The sequence below is a fragment of the Bombina bombina genome, chromosome 4, assembly GCF_027579735.1.
Source record: "Bombina bombina isolate aBomBom1 chromosome 4, aBomBom1.pri, whole genome shotgun sequence".
Lineage (NCBI taxonomy): Eukaryota > Metazoa > Chordata > Amphibia > Anura > Bombinatoridae > Bombina > Bombina bombina.
In genome coordinates, this window is record NC_069502.1 from 592,367,542 (window position 1) to 592,393,758 (window position 26,217).

The 26,217-nt window shown below is 40.4% G+C and overlaps 1 protein-coding gene across 1 annotated transcript in view; it reads right to left on the minus strand.

Moving 5' to 3' along the window:
• The window catches only part of ASCC3 (activating signal cointegrator 1 complex subunit 3), a 1,409,126-nt gene that overhangs the window by 286,328 nt on the left and 1,096,581 nt on the right, over positions 1-26,217 (minus strand). The window contains exon 31 of the mRNA XM_053710577.1: positions 25,453-25,595. Within this exon, the coding sequence (XP_053566552.1) occupies positions 25,453-25,595 (143 nt within the window). The remainder of the gene's footprint in view (positions 1-25,452; positions 25,596-26,217) is intronic.

The window sequence follows — 26,217 nt, forward strand, 5'->3', positions numbered from 1 at the left end:
GAAGTTTAACGCAATATTGTTTCTATTCTAGCAGTGTTTAAAGAATACATGCTAGTCTTTACTATGGATTTAATAGCCCATAGTTTATAAAATAGTGCTCATATGGCAGGGGAATCAATATTTACTGTGCCTATGAGCAAACGGGTGATACAATGCAACTGGCTATGACAGCATAGCCAGAATCTTTAATAGTAAATGAAGCACTACAAATGTATTCTGTGACCCGCTAAAGGACCAGTGCAGTGTAAACTCCTCCCCCCCCCCAAAAAAAAAAGCAGCATTTATAAATGTTGAAAATACTTTTTGCTAGAAAAATATTAATCTTTTATTCAAATAGAAACAAACACGGCAGTATTGGGTTTGTGCTTTCTGCTACTCCTCATTGGCTGATAAGGACATTGGAAAAAAGTGTTACTAGAGGAAAGCGACATGCCCCTGTAAGTATGACAAGAAAAAAAAATTAAACACATTTTGAAATGTCCTCTTTTATATGAAACAAAGCAAAGAGTTGCTCAGGATGGCTCATAAGAATTTCCACTTCGTTTCCAAGCCCAAATAAACTCTTCATAATGCAAAGTAAGATATTGTATGCATATAGGAGAAATATGTAAATATGTATGTTGCCAATAGCAGAGTCCATTTTGATTGGTTGATAGGGACATATTCCACAACTTAATTGAAAGAGGCTAGCTAGCATCCACAAGTCAGTCAGTCAGTCTGTCTTGTCTTTCTATCTAGCTATACTTATAAAATAAATAAAAACTGCAGCTTTTACAATACTTCTCTCCAAGATGGAACACAAAAAATTTGTAGGCATTTAAAGATCTGTACAAAGCATCCACAAAAAACACTTTAGCACTGCAAATTATTTGGAACAGGCTATCAAAAGGTGCTGGGGAATTCTTTTCTGCTGGTTGTGACCTTAAATCTATTCTCAAATGACCTTTCTACCTTAAACATGCACCACTTAAAATTTATTTGAGTGAAAGTACAACACAAAAAGATCTGATTTATAGATATCACACATACATTATATAATAACCCAATAAAAGCTGGGTGTTTTGGGGACTCTAAACCAGGATACCAGGGTCTAATTTTATGGCTCCAGTGTTTCCCTGACATCTGTATTTGTCGAGCCCTGGTGTAGAAATCTAATTAATACATGCATGTTCACTTTTTGCGGCTTAAATAAATCATCAATATTTTGGTGATAAGATTGCCTAATGTCCAACACTACTAAAAAAAGATAAAAAAAGGAAGTGTAATTTAATGAAATACAATTCGATAAACAGACAAATAAAAGATATTAAAAATATCATAGAAAGCAACGAGAGTGAATCAATCTTGAGAAACCAATTGCACCTCTGGCTAAGAATAAATTGTGTCACCCTCAGATAAAGATAAATCTACAAACAGCATACAAGATACAAAGAGTGAGAGACCAAATCTAACATAGAAATAAGAAATCTAAGTCTGTAATAAAACCAACTTTTTTATTTGTTCCTTAATATAATAAAGTGTATTTAAAAATCTCCCATTAACAATACATTGATAATCTGTGCACTCAAAAGTATTCTTTAAAAAAATTTTGCTATAGAAAGCTTGTTTTAAATATGCTACCATGAGTTAAATAACTCTAGGGAATTGATTTCCTCTTTTTATTTTATAAAACTTTTTTTTTATAACATACTTTATTTCTTAAAGGCACAGTAGCAGGTAACTTGGCCTTCTTGAACTATTTACGTATGGTAAATTTACCTACTTTTTGGTGTGTTAAATTTATTGGCATTAAAAAGCTTTTGTAGAAAGATGGGATTTCTTCTTTGAGTAGATACACACTACCGTGTCTGAAAAACATTTGAGCCAGGGTATATTTCAGCGAGATGATGACAATACTGGCTCCAAAAGAAAAGCTGAGACCAGATTGGACAAGAATGAGCTAACAGATTGTGCAGCCCAGTTCTGTCCCTTTGAGTGTGATATATTGTTTCAAGATGCTAAAATCCCATGCTTTCTCAGAGCACATTTGCAGAGTTGTTTTGTTTTTTTTCTTCACAGAACCCTCATTATTAGTGTTCTCATTTCAAGGCACATCAGACCAACACCATATGCTACTGAATAATGCCCCTAAACTGTCTACAATGCCCAGTGAAATAAGAATATGCCAAGAAACACAGCCATGAACGTTATGTAGTCTTTTAGAGAAAGATTTACTAACATCACATCTGTTACAGATGTTAAATGAAGTAAAAACTTATCTATGATAATTAAGTGGTTATTCTTTTATTATGCACTTTTGTGTCATAAAAAATGACTCCCTTGAGAGCCGACATGTTGCTTTACTATGCTAACTGCTAAAAACTGGCACAAGAATAAAACTAATATATCAGCCAAGCTGTTGTGTTGTGAAAAGGTGATATCTGTTTTATGCAATTAGTCTTGTTAATAATATAGCATAAAGAAGTTCATCCAAAATCTCTGTAATCTATGATATCCATAACAAAATGGAATACAAAGAAATTAAATTTTAAGACTGTTCTGTTTAAAAGAACACTGCTATATGATGTCTCGCTGTTAAAATATCTAATAAAACATTATTTTGAATATCTATCTATCCCTAAATATTACATTTTTTTTTTATTAAAGCAAAATCATAAGTGTCAATGAATTCCACAAACATAACTGTGACAATGTTATAATGAGCTACATTACAGTCTTGCGTACAAGTCACTTATAACAAGTAATAAAAGACACTTGTAACCCTGAAAGCCTCACAATTTACATATTTGTACAGTACTTAAGAGGAATTTATATAGGAACAATAAACAACTTCTTAGAACAGGCCACATTTAAGCCTATTAACAAATTATAATAATATTTAACAATGGCATTAATACGGGATGAAGAAGAAAGAGAAAATTAAAGTGGGGGACTCTCTACATAATCCCTGATAAATGGAATAAAAATTAACAGTGCTTATTGATTGAATGTTCAGTAATCCAATCTGACCTGTTCAACTCAAATAGAGTTATTGCATCTAGGTATTAAAAACAAATTGCTTTCCATACAGTATATATAGTTCATAATTTCAATGATTTTGGTGCATGAAGGTGGCGATTGGCTTTACCAGGCTCTTGCTATTGCTAACTTGACTGAGATAAATAAATATATGCAAAACTATCCCTTTAATTTGAGCAGAGAGGGAGTATCCTAGTGGAGGAGCGTATTTTTCGGGTGGTATGAAATGTTTATGTGGAATTTGGACAGAATATTAAAACAAATACCCCATACATGTGTTATGGATGGACAAGACCACCACATCGCCAAAAAAATGACCTTTAGTAGAACAACCTCTCCAACATACAGGAAATGAACTATTATCAAATTTGTACTTTTTAAATGGTGTTATATATTACTGAGTGAGAACTTTATAATACATTTCATATAGAGTGGTACAATGGATGGCTTTATTAGTGAGAAGATTGGATGGCTTTTTAAGTGAGAAGAATAGTTTTTTGCCAATCTTGTAGAGGTATGTTGATATGTAAAATGTGTTCCCACATAATGAAACTGCTGGATTTCTCGTGTGGTCAAGCACCTTCCATAAAACTATAGAAAATTGATGTGTCTGCAAAGTGGCCCAAGTTCCATTTACTTTCACATAATGTACTCTGACGAGCGACCTTAGTATCAAATCCCCAACAAAATAATAGGCTTTTAAGTCTAATTCGAATCATTAACAACAAGGTCTCCTACCAGAGTATAGGACAGTTATCTGTGAGGCCCTTCAAGAGGCCCAGAGAGAGTGTATTGGTAAGGAGCAAAAGGTGGATAGTTAAGAATAGGATCCCATGATTTCAGGCATTCCTGAATGATAATGCTGGATATTTTAAGTTCCTGACAGCACTGTGGAGGAATCCAAGGCAAGTCGCCTAGAGTGATCTGAGGCAGGAGCGAAGCTTGCTCAATTTACTGACCCCGACTAGTTTGGAGTCTGATTCTCCAACCTGAAATATGCATTAGCATTGCAGCTTCATAATAACTAACCACACATGGGGAAACCACATCCTCTATTTAATGCAGGTATTACAAAATTCTATGGGAAACCAGTGGGTGTTTACCTCTCCATATATACTTAGTCATAAGGCACTAGAATTGTTGTAACAAGTATTTGGAGTGTCTTATAGACAAGCAACAAATCAGGTAAGTTAATTTAAATAAGAAACTCATCTTTAAAGCCAAGATTCTACCAAGCCATGACACTGAAGCAAAATCCCATTTTTAATGAAGAATCCTGAGTTCATGGAGTAATGGTACATAGTAATCTGAGATCACCCTAGCTATATCATTAGAAAGATGAATACCAAAATGCTTTAGGGATTTGCAAGACCATTTAAAATGGTAATGTGCTTAAAGTTAGTCATATTTCTTGTGGTAACCCGAGATAAACACCTCAGTATTTTATATTTCTTGTGGTTACTAAAGATAAAAGCCTCAGTATTGTTATAATTTAGTTTGTAAAAGGAAAGCTTGCCGTAATGTTTAAAACCTGAAATAACTTGAGGAGAGTTGTCATAGGGTCAATGATGGGGGAAAAAATATCATCTGCAAAGAGTGAGATTTTTTGAGTTGTACCAAAAAGAGAAATACCTATTATGTGTTGGCTTTGATGAATATGTTCCGCTAGAGATTCAATTACTAAAGTGAATAACAATGGTGAAAGTGGAAAGTGGGAACCCTTGTCTAGTGCTGTTAGTAATGGTGAAGTATGGGGAACAAAAACCTAGACCTCTGATCAGAGTGGATGGGGCAGCATACAGTGCCCTGATGGATGTGAGCCATTGAGATGGGAACTCAAAATCCCTGAGAGATTCTCAAAGCCCCAGCACACTTGATCAAACTCCTTCTCGGCATCCAAAGAGATCACCAAAAAGGGTTGATCTATCCTCAAAGATTAAAAAAAAAATATTTAAAAGTCTCCTAGTATTGTCAGGACCCTCCCTACAGAGAGCAAAACCAAATGGATCAGGGTGCAGAACAGACGGTAATAAAGGAGTAAAAACTAACCTATTCTCCAAAGAGAAAAATCATGAACCTTCCCATTATCATTAAATCTTGAGAATTGGCAAGGCAAACGCCAAGGTGGGAGAACTCAGCTACTATCACTATTGCAAATTACCACAGAAACCTGGTTGTGGTCAGACCAAGAACTTGTACTAGTTTCAGCAATTATTTAATATTACACATTTTAATAATACTACTTTATTTTTTTGTTTTATTAAGAAAAACAAAACATTCATCCAAGTAAAGTTTCACAATCTGAACTAAAATATGAATTTTATTGCTTGGAATGTATCACATTTTTCAAATTAAACCTCAGTTGAGGCTGTGATAACTCTCCTTGACTTTGCAATGTTGTACAATATATATTTGCACACAATTAAGACTGACTTACCGGCCTGAACGCAGTCAGATCCCTAGCAGAAAAACTGAACGCCCGGAAGCTCAATGAGCCTCCAGAGCAGAATGAACAAACAGGGCCCAGAAACTGTCCCAACAAATAACTAGCTAGGAAGGCCCTTCTCCAGATCCTCCTGGAGGAAAAAAAGGTCAGATAGAGTGGCGGGTCAGATAGAGTGCAAGGACAAATCTTTCTCTTCCCGACAAAAGGGGTTCTCCACACCTATGAGAGATGACGAGGAACCCGCTACGCGCTGAAGGAGAGGACTGTAACCTCTCAGAAAAAAACCCTCTCTCGGCTAAGGACACCATAGGACACGCTCTCCTCAAACTGACAGGCTAGCGACTTAAAGGTACATGAAACCCACAACATTTATTTCATAATTCTAATAGAACATACAATTTTAACCCCTTAACGACCGAGGACGTGCAGGGTATGTCCTCAGAAAAAAGGCAGTTAACGCCTGAGGACGTACTCTGCACGTCCTCGGTGTGGAAAGCAGCTGGAAGCGATCCTGCTCGCTTCCAGCTGCTTTCCGGTTATTGCAGTGATGCCTCGATATGGAGGCATCCTGCAATAACCTTTTACGGCCATCCGATGCAGAGAGAGCCACTCTGTGGCCCTCTCTGCACCGGACATCGATGGCCGGTATCGTTGGTGGGTGGGAGCCGGTGTGGGAGGTGGGTGGCGGCCATCGATGGCCCTGGTCGTGTGGGAGGTGGGTGGCAGCCATCGATGACCCTGGTCATGTGGAGGGGGGCGGGATCGTGGGCGGGGAAGTCCGGGGGAGCGCACGGGCGCGCGCACGTACACAAGGGAGCGGGGGAGGGAGCGGGTGGGAACCGCTACACTACAGAAAAAATGTGTCCCAAAACAAAACAAAAGTGGGACATTTAATGTTAAAAAAAAACCCTTAGGTGTGATTTAGGTGGTGGGGGTTGGTCTGTGGGGGGGGGGGGGGGATTGAGCTACACTACAGAAAAAAAAAAAAAAATTAAAAATAAACATTTGATTGTTCAAACTGGGTTGGGGGTTAAGGGGGGATCCTAAACACAGCATATATAAATATGCTTTTTTTTTTTTTTCTTTAAAAAAAAAACCTTTTAATTTAGTACTGGCAGACTTTCTGCCAGTACTTAAGATGGCGGGGACAATTGTGGGGTGGGGGAGAGAAGGGAGTGGGATGTGTCAGGTGGGAGGCTGATCTCTACACTAAAGCTAAAATTAACCCTGCAAGCTCCCTACAAACTACCTAATTAACCCCTTCACTGCTAGCCATAATACACGTGTGATGCGCAGCAGCATTTAGCGACTTTCTAATTACCAAAAAGCAACGCCAAAGTCATATATGTCTGCTATTTCTGAACAAAGGGCATCCCAGAGAAGCATTTACAACCATTTGTGCCATAATTGCACAAGCTGTTTGTAAATAATTTCAGTGAGAAACCTAAAATTGTGAAAAAAATAACGTTTTTTTTACTTTGATCGCATTTGGCGGTGAAATGGTGGCATGAAATATACCAAAATGGGCCTAGATCAATACTTGGGGTTCTCTACTACACTACACTAAAGCTAAAATTAACCCTAGAAGCTCCCTACATGCTCCCTAATTAACCCCTTCACTGCTGGGCATAATACACGTATTGTGCGCAATGGCATTTAGCAGCCTTCTAATTACCAAAAAGCAAAGCCAAAGCCATATATGCCTGCTATTTCTGAACAAAGGGGATCCCAGAGAAGCATTTACAACCATTTATGCTATAATTGCATAAGTTGTTTGTAAATAATTTCAGTGAGAAACCTAAAGTTTGTGAAAAAATTTGTGAAAAAGTGAACAATTTTTTTTATTTGATCGCATTTGGCGGTGAAATAGTGGCATGAAATATACCAAAATGGGCCTAGATCAATACTTTGGGATGTCTTTGAAAAAAAAATATATACATGTCAATGGATATTCAGGGATTCCTGAAAGATATTAGTGTCCCAATGTAACTAGTGCTAATTTTGAAAAAAAGTGGTTTGGAAATAGCAAAGTGCTACTTGTATTTATGGCCCTATAACTTGCAAAAAAAGCAAAGAAGATGTAAACATTGGGTATTTCTAAACTCAGGACAAAATTTAGAAACTATTTAGCATGGGTGTTTTTTGGTGGTTGCAGATGTGTAACAGATTTTGGGGGTCAAAGTTAGAAAAAGTGCGTTTTTTTCCATTTTTTCCTCATATTTTATAATGTTTTTTATAGTAAATTATAAGATACTAGTACTAAAGCCCGTGTACACGGGCCATTTTTTGCAGTACAGCGGTCCCACCCCTTGCTCTCTCCCCCCTCTCTTTTGCTCTCTCTTCCCCCCTTTCTTTTGCTTTCTCTCCCCCCTCTCTTTTGCTTTCTCTCCCCCCTCTCCTTTGCTATCTCTCTCTCCCCTCTTTTGCTCTCTCCCTCCTTTCTTTTGCTCTCTCTCCCCCCTCTTTGGCTCTCCCCCCCTCTTTGGCTCTCCTCCCGCCTCTTTGGCTCTCTCCCCCCCTCTTTGGCTCCCCCCCCTCTTTGGCTCTCTCCCCTCTTTTGCTCTCTCTCCTCTTTGGCTCTCTCTCTCCCCCCTCTTTGGCTCTCCCCCCCCTTTGTCTCTCCCCCCCCTTTTGTCTCTCCCCCCCCCTTTTGTCTCTCCCCCCCCTTTGGCTCTCTCCTCCCTCATTTGGCTCTCTCTCCCCCCTCTTTGGCTCTCTCCCCTCTTTTGCTCTCTCTCCTCTTTGGCTCTCTTTCCTCTTTGGCTCTCTCTCTCCCCCCTCTTTGGCTCTCCCCTCCCCTTTGCCCCCCCTCTTTGGCTCTCCCCCCCTCTTTTGCTCTCTCTCTCCCCTCTTTGGCTCTCTCCCCCCTCTTTTGTTCTCTCCCCCTCTTTGGCTCTCTCCCCCCCTCTTTGGCTCTCCCTCCCCCTCTTTGGCTCCCCCCCCCTCTTTGGCTCTGTGCCCCCCTCTTTGGCTCTCTCTCCCCCCTCTTTGGCTCTCTCTCCCCCCTCTTTGGCTCTCTCTCCCCCCTCTTTGGCTCTCTCTCCTTTTTGGCTCTCTCTCCCCCCTCTTTGGCTCTCTCTCCTTTTTGGCTCTTTTTCCTCTTTGGCTCCCCCCCCCTTCTCTTTGGCTCTCCCCCCCCCCCTTCTCTTTGGCTCTCCCCCCCTTCTCTTTGGCTCCCCCCCCTTCTCTTTGGCTCTCCCCCCCCTTCTCTTTGGCTCTCCCCCCCTTCTCTTTGGCTCTCCCCCCCTTCTCTTTGGCTCCCCCCCCCTTCTCTTTGGCTCTCCCCCCCCTTCTCTTTGGCTCTCCCCCCCCCCTTCTCTTTGGCTCCCCCCCCCCCCCTCTTTGGCTCCCCCCCCCCCCCTCCTCTTTGGCTCTCCCCCCCCTTCTCTTTGGCTCTCCCCCCCCCTTCTCTTTGGCTCTCCCCCCCCTTCTCTTTGGCTCCCCCCCCCCTTCTCTTTGGCTCTCCCCCCCCTTCTCTTTGGCTCCTCCCCCCCTTCTCTTTGGCTCCTCCCCCCTTCTCTTTGGCTGTCCCCCCCCCCCTTCTCTTTGGCTCTCTCTCCCCCCCTTCTCTTTGGCTCTCTCTCCCCCTTCTCTTTGGCTCTCTCTCCCCCCCTTCTCTTTGGCTCTCTATCCCCCCTTTGTCTCTCTCTCCCCTCTTTGGCCCTTCTCCCCCCCTCTCCTGCTCCCTCTCTGGCTCTGTCTTGAAGTCTTCACATCGCGGGACCCCGTCCGGCCACGCCCATCGCGACGCCCGGCCACGCCCCATTGCGGCGGCGTCCGCCCGGCCACGCCCCCATCGCAACGCTCCCGTCGGCCACAAACAGCTGTGAGGTCTGGGGAGCGTGTGGCCGCTTCTCACGCAGCCCACCTCACAGCTGTTGAGTAGCTTGCGCTCCATATCTCTTGCCACAGGCTGTTTCAATCAGCTCCCCAGACCTCACAGCTGTTTGTGTACCTCGCGCTCCCTATCTCAATGCCAAGTGTTTGTCTCTACTGCGCATGACGGCTTCAGACAAACACTTGGCCTTTTATAATATAGGATGATGAAAATAATGATATCTTTGGAAAGTCCATTTAATGGCGAGAAAAACGGTATATAATATGTGTGGGTATAGTAAATGAGCAAGAGGAAAATTACAGCTAAACACAAACACCCCAAAAATGTAAAAATAGCCTTGGTCCCAAACGGACAGAAAATGGAAAAGTGTTGCGGTCATTAAGGGGTTAAACAACTTTCCAATTTACTTCTATTACCAAATTTGCTTAATTGTCTTGGTATCTTTGTTTGAAGGAACAGCAATGAACAACAGGGGGTTCTCTGAACACACTGCATGAGCCAATGACAATAAGCGTACAGTTGCACCAACCAATTACTAGCTAGTTCCCTGTAGTACATTGTTGCTTCTGTGTATCCTTAGTATGATTTTCAACAAAGGATACCAAGCAAATGAAACAAATTAGATAATAGACGTTAATTGGAAAGTTGTTTAAAATTGCATGCTCTATCTGAATCACAAAAGAAAAAACTTGGGTTTCATGTCCTTTTAAGTCAAAACCGCCCCAAGAGAAATAAGAGAAATGTCCCTCAGGACAGGGAGATCTGGACAGAACACTGGAGAGCGATTCTCTCAACCGGTATTCTATGTAAATCTGATAAGACAGATTCAAAACAGCGCCATGCCAATGTCTCGGCCTCGGCTCTGCTGAGATGAGACCTGTGAAAGGAAAGAACACAAGAAAGGCCCCAAAAAACATCACCCTCTGCCCCAGAACCAGCGATGGCCTGAAGGGTGTCTGGAGGGCCCAACCTGATGAAGTAAACTCTAACTTAACAAAATCTTAATAAAAAATCTTCCCGTCTCTAAAGACCAATTTAGCATCCAGGGATCCACCCTGGCGCCTACACCAGATAATTCTGGTCTAGATCCATCTCTGAGGATTGAAGAAGACAGATGAAAATCCCTAAAAAGTCTTCTAACAGATGATGGTAAGTAAACCAAAATTGTCAAGACCAGGGAGATACTGATAAATCTGGAAACAGAATACTGCCAAATTAAACCCCAGATCCCCCTCAAAAAAACTAGGATCAGAAACAAGGTTTACTGGAAGAGACGGTCCTTAAGAACCAGATTTTACCCAAAAGGAGTGAAAAAGGAAAGACATCCTTCTCGACAGTGATCCTGCAGAGTTCCCCAACAAAAAGGTAGAAGGAACCTTATATTCTCCCTCAAAAAGGAGACGTAATAAGTTATGCTTAAGTACCATAGAACCCAAATAGGACTGGAGACCCCTTCCTTTATTGGACCCTAAAACAGTGGAATGAAAATATTCTCACACTGCGACAGGTACTGGACAATAACTCCAAAAGTCACCTGAAAGGCTTCCCTCTCTCTGCCAAAAGACAAAATCAAGAGAAGACAAACTGCCCAGAAAGGCAGGTTGTGAAGCCTAGCTCCCGCCCCTAGGACCCCTGGATCCGATATGACCCAGAATCAAGCGCCCATCCAAGATAGTACCTAAAACAGGTCCTCCCTGTCATCAAGGATAGATGGACCTGCTCTGCCTGGACCGGAACAGCTAGAGATAACTTCTCTCGAGTAGAAGGAAAGAGAAGACTTAACCAACATAACTGCCAGAGCAACTCAAGGACTAAACAGAAAATTCTGAAGTTCCAGCTTATGCTAGAAGACTGAGAATAATCCAAATAAGGAAGTATAAGCGCCATGTCTTAAATCTTTCTCAAAAATATCCAGAGAACCAGCACCTCGAACTGAGACCAAGATGATTCCACAGGAAGTCTACAGAAATCGTGTCAACAGAAGTCATCAGTATCTAATATCCCATATGATGATACATCTTCCTAAAAAGAGTTTCTACAACCACCAAGAGCTCTAAACAAAAAACTATCCTGAAACGGAATAGAAAAGAAAATAGGCAAGCGCACAAAAGTGATAGCCAAGAAGGAATGTGCAAAAACAAGTCCTGCCTGTCATACGACACAAACCACCCTATAGAGCTTGGAACTGGGATTCTGAAATAAAAAAAAAAAATATATATATATATACATACAGACGAGAAAGAATAGGATCTCCATCCTTCTCCACTCGTCTAATCAAGATCGTTATCTGATTTAGAGGACTGAGATTCGACTGACGGATAAGTACTAGGAATCTCTAATATTGCCAAAACTTCCCTCAGAAGCAAGCGCAAGCGTGCCATTCTAAATCTAAATGCTAAATCCTCTTCAGTTGGAGGAATCAAATCAGCAGACTCCGACCCTGGAGGTCCTACCTCTGAAGCCTCAGACGGAACCGCATCCCCAGATGACTGATTGGATACAATCGTCAATTTACACAACGGTCCCTGGGCAGGAGTGCTTGCACGTAGTAGGAAGAGGCAAAATCGCTACGGCTCAGTGGTCTCTAAAATCTTAACATTGGTTGATGAGAACACCCTGATGCGACATACGGAACATAATTGAGAGGACTGGACTACCCGGGACTCCTCACAATATACACAGGTATCAAATTCTGTATAAGAGGGATCCCCCTCTAAATTATCAGAATCCTCCACTCCCTGTCACACGGTGCGTCATGCAGGACCGCCCCTGCTAAGGAAAAGCGTGCCAGCTTAATAAAGCTGCACAGCTCTCAAATATGAATAAGAAAATAAAAAATAACCTGTACGTTCCGTATCAGCCTATGAGCCCAAACGTCTCCTACACATAAAGCAGCCGAAATCACATAACAAATTTGATTAAAAACCCCACTGTTCAATAATCCCCCTCAGGGGATATTAACCCTTGATTCTATATAGATGAAAGAAGTCCCACTGTGACCCTGTCTTCTATCGTTAACATATGAAAAAAAAAAAAGAAACGATTTTACCGGAATCTATGCCGTGGAACAGAAAACACGGTCCTTCAAGTTTGACAGACTATAGCGTTGCTTCTGACATGGACTTGAGTGAAGAAAAGCAGGCAGCGAAACTCGTCAATGCTGATTGCTTAGGAGCTGTTAATATGAGTCTGGATGGTTTCGCAGAAAGACTCTCCCTGCATCTCCAGACTCTAACTTTCATCAATGCTCTCATAGAGAGGCTGACAAGACTACTTAAAACTCCAGTCCCATCTCGAAGGGTAGATACCCTTCCTAAGGAACTACTCTGAAATCTTCTGACACTTCTCTGCCAACCTCTTGTGACAAAAGGCAAATAATGACTGGGGGATGTAGGAAGTGGGGGAGGTATTTGAGCCTTTGGCTGTGGTGTCTTTGCCTCCTCCTGGTGGCTAGGTTCAGTATTTCCCACAAGTAATGAATGCAGCTGTAGACTCTCCCTGTATTAAGAAGGAAAACACACAGTCTATAAGCCTAAAAACAAACAAAAAAACTCTCACATTAAGCAGATATAAATCCCCAAACTGTTAAAATAATCTCTCTGAAGGAGATATTAACCCTTGATCCTATCGAGGTATAAAGGAGCCACACTGTGTATAGCGTTTTAAACTGTATAAATAAAAAACTGTCTTACCCTCCAGGATCCATGCTGTGGAACAGGCACAGCCTCTCAAGTGTGACAGTCTTGCAGCAGCACGTCTGACATGGACTTGAGTGTGTAGCAGCAAGCAGTGAAACTCGTCAACACTGATTGCTCAGGAGCTGTTAGCGGCAGTCTGGATGGGTTGGCAGAAAAACTTTCCTTGCATCTCCAGACTCTAACTTTCATCAATACTCTCACTGAGAGGATGACATGATTACTTAAAACTCCAGTCCTTTCAAGAAGGGAACATACCCATTACAGGACTATCCAAATCTGACACTTTTCTGCCACCTCCTATAGTGATGAAAGGCAAAGAATGACTGGGGATAGGGGAAGTGGGAGGGATGTTTAAAGGGACACTAAACCCCAAAAAATTCTGTCATGATTCAGATAGAGAATACAATTTTAAACAACATTCACACAATTTACTTCTATGATATATTTTGCTTCATTTTTTAGATATCCTTTATTGAAGGAATAGCAATGCACATGGGTGAGCCAATCACGAGGCATCTATGTGCAGCAACCAATCAGCAGCTAATGAGCATATCAATAAAATTAAACAAATTAGTTAATAGATATAAATTAAAAAGATGTTTAAAATTGCATGCTCTTTCTAAACCATGAAAGAAAAAATTGGGGTTTCATGTCCCTTTAAGCCTTTGGCTGGGGTGTCTTTGCCTCCTCCTGGTGGCAAGGTGTTGTATTTACTAACATTAAGGAATGAAGTTGTGGACTCTCCCTGCTTTATGGAAGGAAAACTATTGGGTTTCACTTCCCTTTAAGTAAAGCTGAAATGTTAACGACATGATTTCAGCAACTTGCAAAGCTCACTCTTAAATTTGCTAGTGTAATATAGAGAAACATGGGGTTGGTATCCACAATTTGCTATAATAATATAAAATAAAATCTGATGCCTACACCTTCATTTGTCCTCATAATATACTATTTTATATTTATTTATTTATTTATTTAACCTACTGTTTTCTCAAATACATACCATCTATGACATTACTGTTTGATTTCCTTGTTTCACAAATGAGTTGCTACTCATTAACTAAACACATTTTATTTAAAATCAGCTGTAAACTAGAAGAAATCAGGCCTTATTCTTTCTCACCATAACTGCAGATTGGTTTACTATTATAACACTTTTTTAGATTTTAAAATTAATCAAAAAATGCTCCAACCTAAAGACTTTGAAAATGATTTAGATGTGTATAATGCTTTGTGTCAGCTGTACCCAATCTTCAGAACAATAAGAGAAACAAAAAAACAATCTAACTAAATCACAGCAAATCTAGTAGAAAAAAAAATCAATACAACCTCAGTAGTAGTTTGGCCATAGTTGTCAACTAGTTTCCTATATTCAAAATTTTGCATCTGAATCACTACGGTGTATCCGGTCCACGGCTTCATCCTTACTTGTGGGATATTCTCAATCCCTACAGGAAGTGGCAAAGAGAGCACACAGCAGAGCTGTCCATATAGCTCCCCTCAGGCTCCGCCCCCCCAGTCATTCGACCGACGGTTAGGAGAAAAAGGAGAACCATAGGGTGCAGTGGTGACTGTAGTTTACAAAAATAAAATTTAAACCTGACCAAATGCCAGGGTGGGCCGTGGACCGGATACACTGTAGGAGAAAGAAATTTATCAGGTAAACATAAATTCTGTTTTCTCCTACATTGGTGTATCCAGTCCAAGGCTTCATCCTTACTTGTGGGAACCAATACCAAAGCTTTAGGACACGGATGAAGGGAGGGAACAAGTCAGGTAACCTAAACGGAAGGCACCACTGCTTGTAAAACCTTTCTCCCAAAAATAGCCTCCGAAGAAGCAAAAGTATCGAATTTGTAAAATTTGGCAAATGTATGCAGTGAAGACCAAGTCAAGATCTGTTCAACAGAAGCCTCATTCTTGAAAGCCCATGTGGAAGCCACAGCTCTAGTAGTGTGAGCTGTAATTCGTTCAGGAGGCTGCCTTCCAGCAGTCTCATAAGCCAGAAAGACAGAGAGGTCGCAGTCGCCTTTTGACCTCTCCTCTTGTCAGAATAGACGACAAACAAGGACGATGTTTGTCTGAAGTCTTTAGTTGCTTTTAGATAAAACTTCAAAGCACGAACCACATCAAGATTGTGTAAGACGTTCCTTGTTAGAAACTGGGTTAGGACACAGAGAAGGAACAACTATTTCCTGGTTAATATTCTTATTGGAAACCACTTTTGGAAGAAAACCAGGCTTGGTACGTAAAACGACCTTATCTGTATGAAACACCAGATAGGGTGAATTACACTGCAAAGCAGACAATTCAGAAACTCTTCTAGCAGAAGAAATAGCTACCAAAAACAAAACTTTCCAAGATAGTAACTTAATATCTATGGAATGTAGAGGTTCAAACGGAACCCCTTGAAGAACTGAAAGAACTAAATTTAGACTCCATGGAGGAGCCACAGGTCCGTAGACAGGCTTGATTCTGACTAAAGCCTGTACGAACGCCTGAACATCTGGCACGGCTGCCAGACGCTTGTGCAACAAAACAGACAGAGCAGATATCTGTCCTTTTAGGAAACTAGCTGACAGACCTTTCTCCAATCTTTCTTGGAGAAAAGATAGTATCCTTGGAAACCTAATCTTACTCCATGAGTAACCCTTGGATTCGCACCAGCAAAGATATTTCCGCCATATCTTATGGTAAATTTTCCTGGTGACAGGCTTTCTAGCCTGAATCAGAGTATCTATAACTGATTCTGAAAACCCACGCTTAGCTAGAATCAAGCGTTCAATCTCCAAGCAGTCAGTTGCAGAGAAACTAGGTTTGGATGTTCGAATGGACCTTGGATTAGAAGGTCCTGCCTCAAAGGTAGCTTCCATGGTGGAACCGATGACATATTCACCAGGTCTGCATACCAAGTCCTGCGTGGCCACGCAGGAGCTATTAGAATTACCGAAGCCTCCTCCTTTTTGATCCTGGCTACTAGCCGGGGGAGAAGAGGAAACGGTGGAAAGACATAAGCTAGATTGAACGATCAAGGCGCCACTAAGGCATCTACCAATGTCGCCTTGGGATCCCTGGACCCGCAACGTGGAACTTTGGAGTTCTGACGTGACGCCATCAGATCCAGATCTGGAAGGCCCCATAGTTGAGTTAACTGGGCAAAAACCTCCGGGTGAAGTTCCCACTCCCCCGGATTGAAAGTCTGACGACTCAGATAATCCGCTTCCCAGTTGTCCACTCCTGGGATGTGAATTGCTGATAGATGGCAGGAGTGATCCTATGCCCATTTGATGATCTTGGATACCTCCCTCATCGCCAGGGAACTCTTTGTTCCTGGTGTGTTGGGTTAATAAACTATGCGCTGTAGGGGTAAAAGCTAGGGAGTCTCGAAGAAGTAATCTCACAAACTTCAAAGTGGGGGTAAAATCTGGATTGGATGAGACTCTTAAGCGCTTGTGCTTAATTACCCAGTAAGGAAAGATAGTCTTACTATGTAGTTGGATTCAATGAGATCTATTTATTTTTAGAATTATAAATACATACAATAAAATTTAAAACAATAGAAATTGATTCTTAAAACAAATCTAACTGGTTGGCCAACCATACAGTGTGAATAAAATGATATAATATGTTTCCCAATCCCTGTTACTTAGTGTATTATACAAACATATCTGTATATTTGAATTTTTGAATTTTGGTTTAATTGCAGATATTTTTTATGGATTTGATATAGTGGACTTGTGAAGAAGTATGGTATCCACAAAGAATATTCGCAATATTAATTCTTAATTACCATATTTACCATATTCGTTTGTTTAAAGCTGAACATACATAATTAAAATAGCGTCAATGGTATCAACAATATAATTAAAATAGCGTCAATGGTATCAACATTAGTAACAAATAATAAAAGTGAAACAAAAATAAAGTGATACAGTAAAAATCGTATAAGTTATGAAAGAGAAAGTCTTTCTGCCGTGATCGTTAGAGTAATTGTTAATTGCTTTTTGTTAAAAGCGCTGTTGTTAAGTCCTCCGTGGGGATAGTATGTGCGGGCGTGCTGCAACACGTTTTTGTCTAATTGCTATATATATTGCGATTATAAGTCACTGTTAAGTAGTTTTGGTTATCTGTCCTTCACATTAACTTCCTTAGTTGGTGTAGGTATAATAAATCTTACCCGTTGTTTCTTTTGGGATACTTTGTTTCTAGAAACTAGACCAGAAACAAAGTATCCCAAAAGAAACAACGGGTAAGATTTATTATACCTACACCAACTAAGGAAGTTAATGTGAAGGACAGATAACCAAAACTACTTAACAGTGACTTATAATCGCAATATATATAGCAATTAGACAAAAACGTGTTGCAGCACGCCCGCACATACTATCCCCACGGAGGACTTAACAACAGCGCTTTTAACAAAAAGTAATTAACAATTACTCTAACGATCACGGCAGAAAGACTTTATCTTTCATAACTTATACGATTTTTACTGTATCACTTTATTTTTGTTTCACTTTTATTATTTGTTACTAATGTTGATACCATTGACGCTATTTTAATTATATTGTTGATACCATTGACGCTATTTTAATTATGTATGTTCAGCTTTAAACAAACGAATATGGTAAATATGGTAATTAAGAATTAATATTGCGAATATTCTTTGTGGATACCATACTTCTTCACAAGTCCACTATATCAAATCCATAAAAAATATCTGCAATTAAACCAAAATTCAAAAATTCAAATATACAGATATGTTTGTATAATACACTAAGTAACAGGGATTGGAAAACATATTATATCATTTTATTCACACTGTATGGTTGGCCAACCAGTTAGATTTGTTTTAAGAATCAATTTCTATTGTTTTAAATTTTATTGTATGTATTTATAATTCTAAAAATAAATAGATCTCATTGAATCCAACTACATAGTAAGACTATCTTTCTTTACTGGGTAATTAAGCACAAACTCTTTGTTCCTCCCTGATGATTGATGTACGCTACAGTCGTCATGTTGTCCGACTGAAATCTGATGAATTTGGCCTCCGCTAGTTGAGGCCATGCCTGGAGAGCATTGAATATCGCTCTCAATTCCAAAATGTTTATCGGGAGGAGAGATTCTTCCCGAGACCAAAGACCCTGAGCTTTCAGGGACTCCCAGACCGCACCCCAGCCTAAGAGGCTGGCGTCGGTCATGACAATGATCCACTCTGGTCTGCGGAAACTCATTCCCTGAGACAGGTGATCCTGAGACAACCACCAGAGGAATGAGTCTCTGGTTTTCTGGTCCATTTGTATCTGGGGAGACAAATCTGCATAACCCCCATTCCACCGTTTGAGCATGCACAGTTGCAGTGGTCTTAATTGAATTTGTGCAAAGGAAACCACGTCCATTGCCGCAACCATTAGTCCGATTACCTCCATGCACTGAGCTATGGAGGGTTGAGGAATGGATTGAAGAACTCGACAAGTGTTCAAAAGTTTTAACTTCCTGACCTCCGTCACAAAGATCTTCATTTCTACCGAGTCTATTATTGTTCCCAGGAAGGGAACCCTTGTGAATGGGGACAGAGAACTCTTTTCTATGTTCACCTTCCACCCGTGAGACTTTAGAAAGGCTAGAACAATGTCTGTATGAGCCTTTGCTTTGTGAAAAGACGACGCTTGTATTAAGATGTCGTCTAGGTAAGGTGCTACTGCAATGCCCCTTGGCTTTAGCACCGCTAGAAGGGACCCTAGCACCTTTGTGAAAATTCTGGGGGCAGTGGCCAATCCGAAGGGAAGAGCCACAAACTGGTAATGCTTGTCCAGAAAGGCGAACCTTAGGAACTGATGGTGATCTTTGTGGATAGGAATATGCAGGTACGCATCCTTTAAGTCCACGGTAGTCATATATTGACCCTCCTGGATCATTGGTAAAATTGTCCGAATGGTTTCCATTTTGAATGATGGAACTCTGAGGAATTTGTTTAGGATTTTTAAATCCAGAATTGGCCTGAAAGTTCCTTCCTTTTTGGGAACTACAAACAGGTTTGAGTAAAAACACAGTCCTTGTTCTGCTGTTGGAACTGGGTGTATCACTCCCATTTTCAAAAGGTCTTCTACGCAATGTAAGAATGCCTGTCTCTTTATCTGGTCTAAATATAAGCGAGACACGTGGAACCTTCCCTTTGGAGGAAAGTCCTTGAATTCTAGAAGATACCCCTGAGAGACAATTTCTAGAGCCCAGGGGTCCGGAACATCTCTTGCCCAAGCCTGAGCAAAGAGAGAAAGTCTGCCCCCTACTAGATCCGGTCCCGTATCGGGGGCTACCCCTTCATGCTGTCTTGGTAGCAGCAGCAGGCTTCTTGGCCTGTTTACCCTTGTTCCAGCCTTGCAATGGTTTCCATGCTGGTTTGGGCTGGGATGCGTTACCTTCTTGCCTAGTGGCTGTAGAGGTAGAAGCCGATCCGTTCCTGAAATTGCGAAAGGAACGAAAATTAGACTTATTTTTAGCTTTGAAAGGTCTATCCTGTGGAAGGGAATGGCCCTTTCCCCCGGTGATATCTGAAATAATTTCTTTCAACTCTGGCCCGAAGAGGGTCTTACCCTTGAAAGGAATATCAAGCAATTTTGTTTTGGATGACACATCCGCCGACCACGATTTTAGCCAAAGCGCTCTACACGCCACTATTGCGAAACCAGAATTTTTCGCCGCTAATTTAGCTAACTGCAAAGCGGCATCTGTAATGAAAGAATTAGCCAACTTCAGGGCGTGAATTCTGTCCATGACTTCATCATAAGAAGTCTCCTTCTGGAGCGAGTTTTCTAGTTCCTCAAACCAAAAAGCCGCTGCAGTGGTTACAGGAATAATGCAAGAAATTGGTTGAAGAAGAAAACCTTGTAGAACAAAAATTTTCTTAAGTAAACCTTCTAATTTTTTTATCCATAGGATCTTTGAAAGCGCAACTTTCTTCTATTGGTATAGTCGTGCGCTTAGCTAGCGTTGAAACTGCCCACTCTACCTTGGGGACCGTCTGCCACGCGTCCCTTCTGGGGTCAACAATTGGGAACATTTTCTTAAATATAGGAGGGGGAACAAAAGGTACACCTGGCTTCTCCCACTTCTTATTCACTATATCCGCCACCCTCTTAGGTATCGGAAACGCATCAGTGTGTACTGGGACCTCTAAGAATTTATCCATTTTACACAATTTTTCTGGGACCACCAAGGGGTCACAATCATAAAGTGTAGCTAGGACCTCCTTAAGTAGGGCGCAGAGGTGTTCTAGCTTAAATTTAAATGCTATGGTATCAGGCTCTGCCTGCTGAGAAATTTTTCCTGCGTCAGAAATTTCTCCCTCAGACAGGCCCTCCCTGACCGCCAAGTCAGATTGATGTGAGGGCACTACAGATAAATTATCCTCTGCGTCTGCTTGCTCATTTTCTGCATTTAACACTGAGCAATCACGCTTCCTTGGAAAAGCTGGCAGTTTGGATAAAAATGCTGCAAGAAAATTATCCATTACTGCTGCTAACTGCTGCATAGTAATAGCAATTGGAGCGCTAGATGTACTGGGCATCGCTTGCACGGGCATAGCTGGTGTTGACACAGGAGGAGGGGATAGCGGGCTATCCTCACTACCTTCAGCTAAAGAATCATCTTGGGCTACATCTTTAAGCGTGATTGTACGGTCCTTAGCTGTTTGGACGCTATGGCACACTTCACACATAAATTTAAAGGGGGGAACCACCTTGGCCTTTAAACATACAGAACATAGGCTATCTGAAGGGTCAGACATGTTTGACAGACTTAGACAGAACTTCAATGCAATAAAAATTATTTTTGACAAAAACGTTACTGTCTCTTTAAATAATAAAAGTGCACACTTTATTACTGAAACATCAGAAAACCATCAAAAAAACATCCGATTTTAATGAAATTTTCACCACAGTGTCTTAATACTTTGAGAAGATTGCACACAAATTATCAAACCAATTAACCCCTTAATGCCCAAACCGGAGCAAATAGCAGCAGTTAACCGGTTAAAAACACTACAGTCCCATGCCACAGTCTCTACTGTGGCCTTTACCTTCCTTAGGGGTTATTTAACCCCTTAATGACCACAATGTACCCTGTATGTCACTGGTCGTTAAGGGTTTTTTCAGGACATAATAGCACAAGTCTAGCAAGAACACGCTATTAATGCCCTCCCTCCAGAAGGCTTTGTGGAATAGAACAGTCTCAACGCTGGTGGCAAGACCGCACTATAAAACAATCAAGTCCCAAAAAAAGGCCAACGACATACAGGGTACGTCGCTGGTCCTTAAGGGGTTAAGTAGGAATTAAGCCTCCCTGAAGTCCTTTCTGATGCCTCTGGACTCCCCACGTGAAGCTGCATGAACTGCCTAGTGAAAACAACTGCGCAATTGAGGCGCGAAAATGAGGCATCCTCCCTCTACATTCCAGAATGGAGGGGCCTTTCTGACTAGATTAGGTGTCTAAATAACTGCCAGGCGTAATATTAAACCCCATAAGTGTTTCAAAGTCTGAAAAAATACCTTATTTATACTTCAAACATGCCAAAAAGCAATCGATTTAGCCCACAATAGTGTCAACCAGCATAGAGCCCTTAATATAAGCCATAATTTTATCGAGTCTAAGAAAATTGGCTTACCTATCCCAGAGGGGATTTCTGACAGTCTTCTAGCATTACTTGGTCTTGTTAGAAAAATGACTGATCATACCTGAAGCAGTTAAGCCTGCAAACTGTTCCCCCTCAACTGAAGTTCTCTGGTATTCAACAGTCCTGCGTGGGAACAGCAATGGATTATAGTTACTGGTGCTAAAATCATATTCCTCTCAGCAGAAATCTTCATCACTTTCTGCTGCAGAGTAAATAGTACAAGCCGGCACTATTTTAAAATAACAAACTCTTGATAGAAGAAATAAAAAACTACAACTAACACCACATACTCTTTACCACCCCCGTGGAGATGCTACTAGTTAGAGCGGCAAAGAGAATGACTGGGGGGGCGGAGCCTGAGGGGAGATATATGGACAGCTCTGCTGTGTGCTCTCTTTGCCACTTCCTGTAGGGATTGAGAATATCCCACAAGTAAGGATGAAGCCGTGGACCGGATACACCAATGTAGGAGAAAAAATATTTTACCTCAAAATTTCTTCAGCTCACTATAGTAAGTGCTCTGTGAACAGTTATTCTTCAGCTGCTGTCAGCCGCAAGTTGAAAGAAAAAAAAAAGCAATAGTCAATAAGCATCAGCAATGCTGAGGTCATGTTTTGTTTTACTGTGATCCCATGAGATTTCACTTCCTTAAACTGAGTAGGGAAATAACATGACTGTGCCTGCACATGACAGATGCACGCTCCCTTGCAAGTCCCGGGACTAGCATGTTGATTAGCGGTTTAAAGTCCTTTTACAATGAGATGTGGCTGTTGAGGAAATTGTGAGGTAAAATATTGTCCTTTTTTACATAGAGATGTTCAGGTAATATTCTCAAATCAGCTTTTTACAGCACTGCTGCATTACTTTCAATTTCTTTATTTGGGTATCATTCATGTGCCTTTAAGTTATTTAAAAGAAAATAACGTTACTAGTAATTTATGATGTACAGTATCTTGCTCATCTGGACCTATAACGATTAATAGAAAAGAAAGAATAATTTGATTAATTAAAGGGACATGTAAACCAAAATTAAACCTTTATGATTTAAATAGCACATGCAATATTAATCAAATTTACTCCATCCTCTAGGCTTCCTTTAAAAGTAGCTCCATTCCATTAAATCAAAATTAGGTAGGCTAGCAACAATGTTATACATATATTGCTCAAGGCATGTGCATGGCCCTGAGCTCACCTCAGTATGTTTCAATAAGGGTCAAATAAAAATCTAGAAGAGGAACTTTAGCACTTTCAGGTCCTGTATGTCAACGTGCCACGGAAACCATAAAAACACTGGGTGTATGTGCAACACTATCCCGATATGTGCAACGGAGTACCTCACCTACACGCCAAACTTCTTTGCTGAACAACTCGGTTGTATATTATCTTGTTTTTGTGAATAAACACTATAACTGGACCCGGTGTCCCTGACTATTGGGGTTTACAAAGTCAAAGAGTTACATTTAATAACAGATGTAAAATGGACGTTTTTTTAAAATTATATAACCTGTTTCATTAACGCAGGACCGTCTTTAACACAGGGCAAAAGGGGCAGCTGCCCTGGGCCCAGTCTCTGTTGAGGGGCCCAAGAGTCCTAAAAAAGGTTCATACCAGACTGCTGATGTGACATGGGGAACACACACATTCAGTCCTAATACTGTCACAGTCAAAAGTAATCTGCTTATATTTTTTTTAAAAACTGTGCCAGACCGTGCCGTTGTCATGTGACATGCCAAGCTAGTGCCATGTGCTGTTTTAGATGTGCACTGTGCAGCACTGAATGCAAAGCCCTAACTCGGCATCCAGCTATTTCCCACTGCATCAGAAAAGGTCCTACTGGGGTTACCACTGTTACCAGGTAACTGCTCTGGTGGTGGGGATTGTTTCTGGGTAGGGCTGACTGTAGGCGCATGCAGCAGAAAGCTGGAGCGGCAGGCACATGAGGATTTGAACATCTGTGCAGCTGCATACACTGCTCTCTTCAGTCTTGAGGCTGTGTGACTCATCTCACACTGTATCCATGCAGCCTTGGACAGACAGCATCCAGTCTACTGGTCCCCTTAGCCCTGCTCTTTCTGCTGTGGCCCTAAGATCAACTAACTGAAGTTTGTTAGGGGAATAGTGCTTTGTAGAAAGGTGTCAGTGGGAAGAATAAGTGAATGCACACACGCCCCTCCCCATGCAGCATTGTCTAGTTCAGGGTGAGAGGGAACTTGTTCCTAGCAAAGAAGCGACATGTGCTGGTGTGGCTGATATATAGCGTCATGCTGATACTTCACACATTAATGTAAGGTTTATTTTTATAGTTTTTATTTTCTCTCTGTCTCAGATTTTACAGCTTCCCATAGTAGTTCTGCTGTTCCAGTCAGTAAACTTATATTTGTCTGCACCTCCATGATTCCTCCTTTACCTTGCTTTGCTCCTGTTGGCTGCCCTAAATCTCTTTAACCAGCTAACCTCACACCAGAATCACATTCAAAAGAATATTAAATGAATCTACAGTGGAGGAATTTATATATTTATTTACTTATTAGTACTGCTTAGGTCCAGTTTCACATATTGCATTTTTTTTTTTAATGATTAGCCCAGCAGTGGATGATCCACCGCTGGGTTAATAATAATAAAAAAAAATGATTTAGCTGTTTTTTGGGATGTTGGGGTGGAGAGCAAAATTGACTTCCATGTCCCTTCAATAGGAAAATACAATAAACATAACTATCCATAACTACACACACACACATATATATATATATATATATATATATATATATATATATATATATATATATATATATATATATATATATATATATATATATATATATATATATATAAAACCATAAGCAGTAAAAGCTTGCAATCTATAGCAAAACACTAGAACCAGATTTAACTAGGCATTGAAGTCAAAATTAAATGGTCATGCTTCCAACTGAGCATGCAATTGTAAACACATTTCCAATTTACTTATGATGTCAAATTTATTTCATTCTCTTGGTATCATTTGTTGAAGAGAAGCAATGCAAGACTGGGAGCTAGCTAAACAAACCACGTGACCCAATGGCAATAGGCATATATGTGTAGCCACCAATCAGCAGTTAGCTCACAGTACCTCATTATGATCTAGAGCCTACCTATGTAACAAAAGATACCAAGAGAATGAAGAAAATATGATCACAGTAGTAAATTGGAAAGTTAGTTAAAACTGAATACTCTGTCTAAATAAGGAAAGTTTAATTTTGACTTTACTGTCCCTTTAAGTTAGTTTTATTGATAAATCCAACAATAATAAGATATAAATAAATACATAAATAATTTTAAGACCTGTATTAAAATAAAAAACAGTTCTGCTGCAACTTTCTGATTGTGTAAATATAATTTTCCAATTCTGAGGCTCCAAGGAAAGTATTTTTAGGACATTAATAACAGAATTAAAGGAACATTAGACCCCAAATGTTTCTTTCATGATTTAGATAGAGCATGAGATTTTAAACAACTTGCAAGTGTCTGGAGCACTATATGGCAGCAGTTTTGCAAGAATGTTATTCATTTGCCATGTAGTGTACCAAACACCTACCTACGTATCGTTTTAACTAAGAATACCAATGGAACAAAGCAAATTTGATAATAGAAGTACATTGGAAGCTTTATAAAATGCTACGCTCTGTCTGAATCACAGAAGGAAATGTTTGGGTTTCATATCCCTTTAAGATAAAAAGCAGAAGTAAAAAACATCACAGACTTGTAGAGAAGCTTCACTCTTTCAGAATATGAGTAACATTACCTCTCTTTCATCCATGCTTAGCCACTGCTTGGGATCATTTTCAGTTGCTAAGAAGGCAATTAAGTCTAAGGCAGTGAGTCGAGTCTGACGCCTGGATGACACAAAGATAAGCACAGGCTTTGCAGGTGAATGGCTTCTTATAGCTGTAGGCACAAAACAGGTACATGTTAAATAATGTAATTTCTCACACTGTGTGGATATAGCTAATACACAGTAGTGCAGGGAACCCTGTAAACACAACATACACAAATGCAGATATAATTAAAACAATTGAGACAAAGCATACAAACAAGCTTTCTTTATTCCCCAGGGCTTTATTTTAAAAGGGCATTAAACTCTACATTCAAGTCCTCGTAAATGTTTAATTATGTAGAGAAAAAAAACAATAAGCACAATAAACATCCCACAATATATTTTCATTATTTGTTTCATACACATTTGTAAAATATATATTTTTTTATTTCCCTCTGTCCACGGAAAGACGATAGTATTGTGCAGGACCCCAAACTATTTTTTTTAAAGGGACAGTCTAGTCAAAATTACATTTTCATGATTCAGATAGGGCATGTCTTTTTAAACAACTTTCCAATTTACTTTTATCATCAAATTTGCTTTGTTCTCTTTGTAAGGTACAATCATATGCTAATTTCTAAGCCCTTGAAGGCTGCCACTTATCTGAATACATTTGACACTTTTTCAAAGCTAGAGGGTGTTAGTTCACGTGTGCCATAAAGATAACATTGTGTTCACGCATGTGGAGTTACT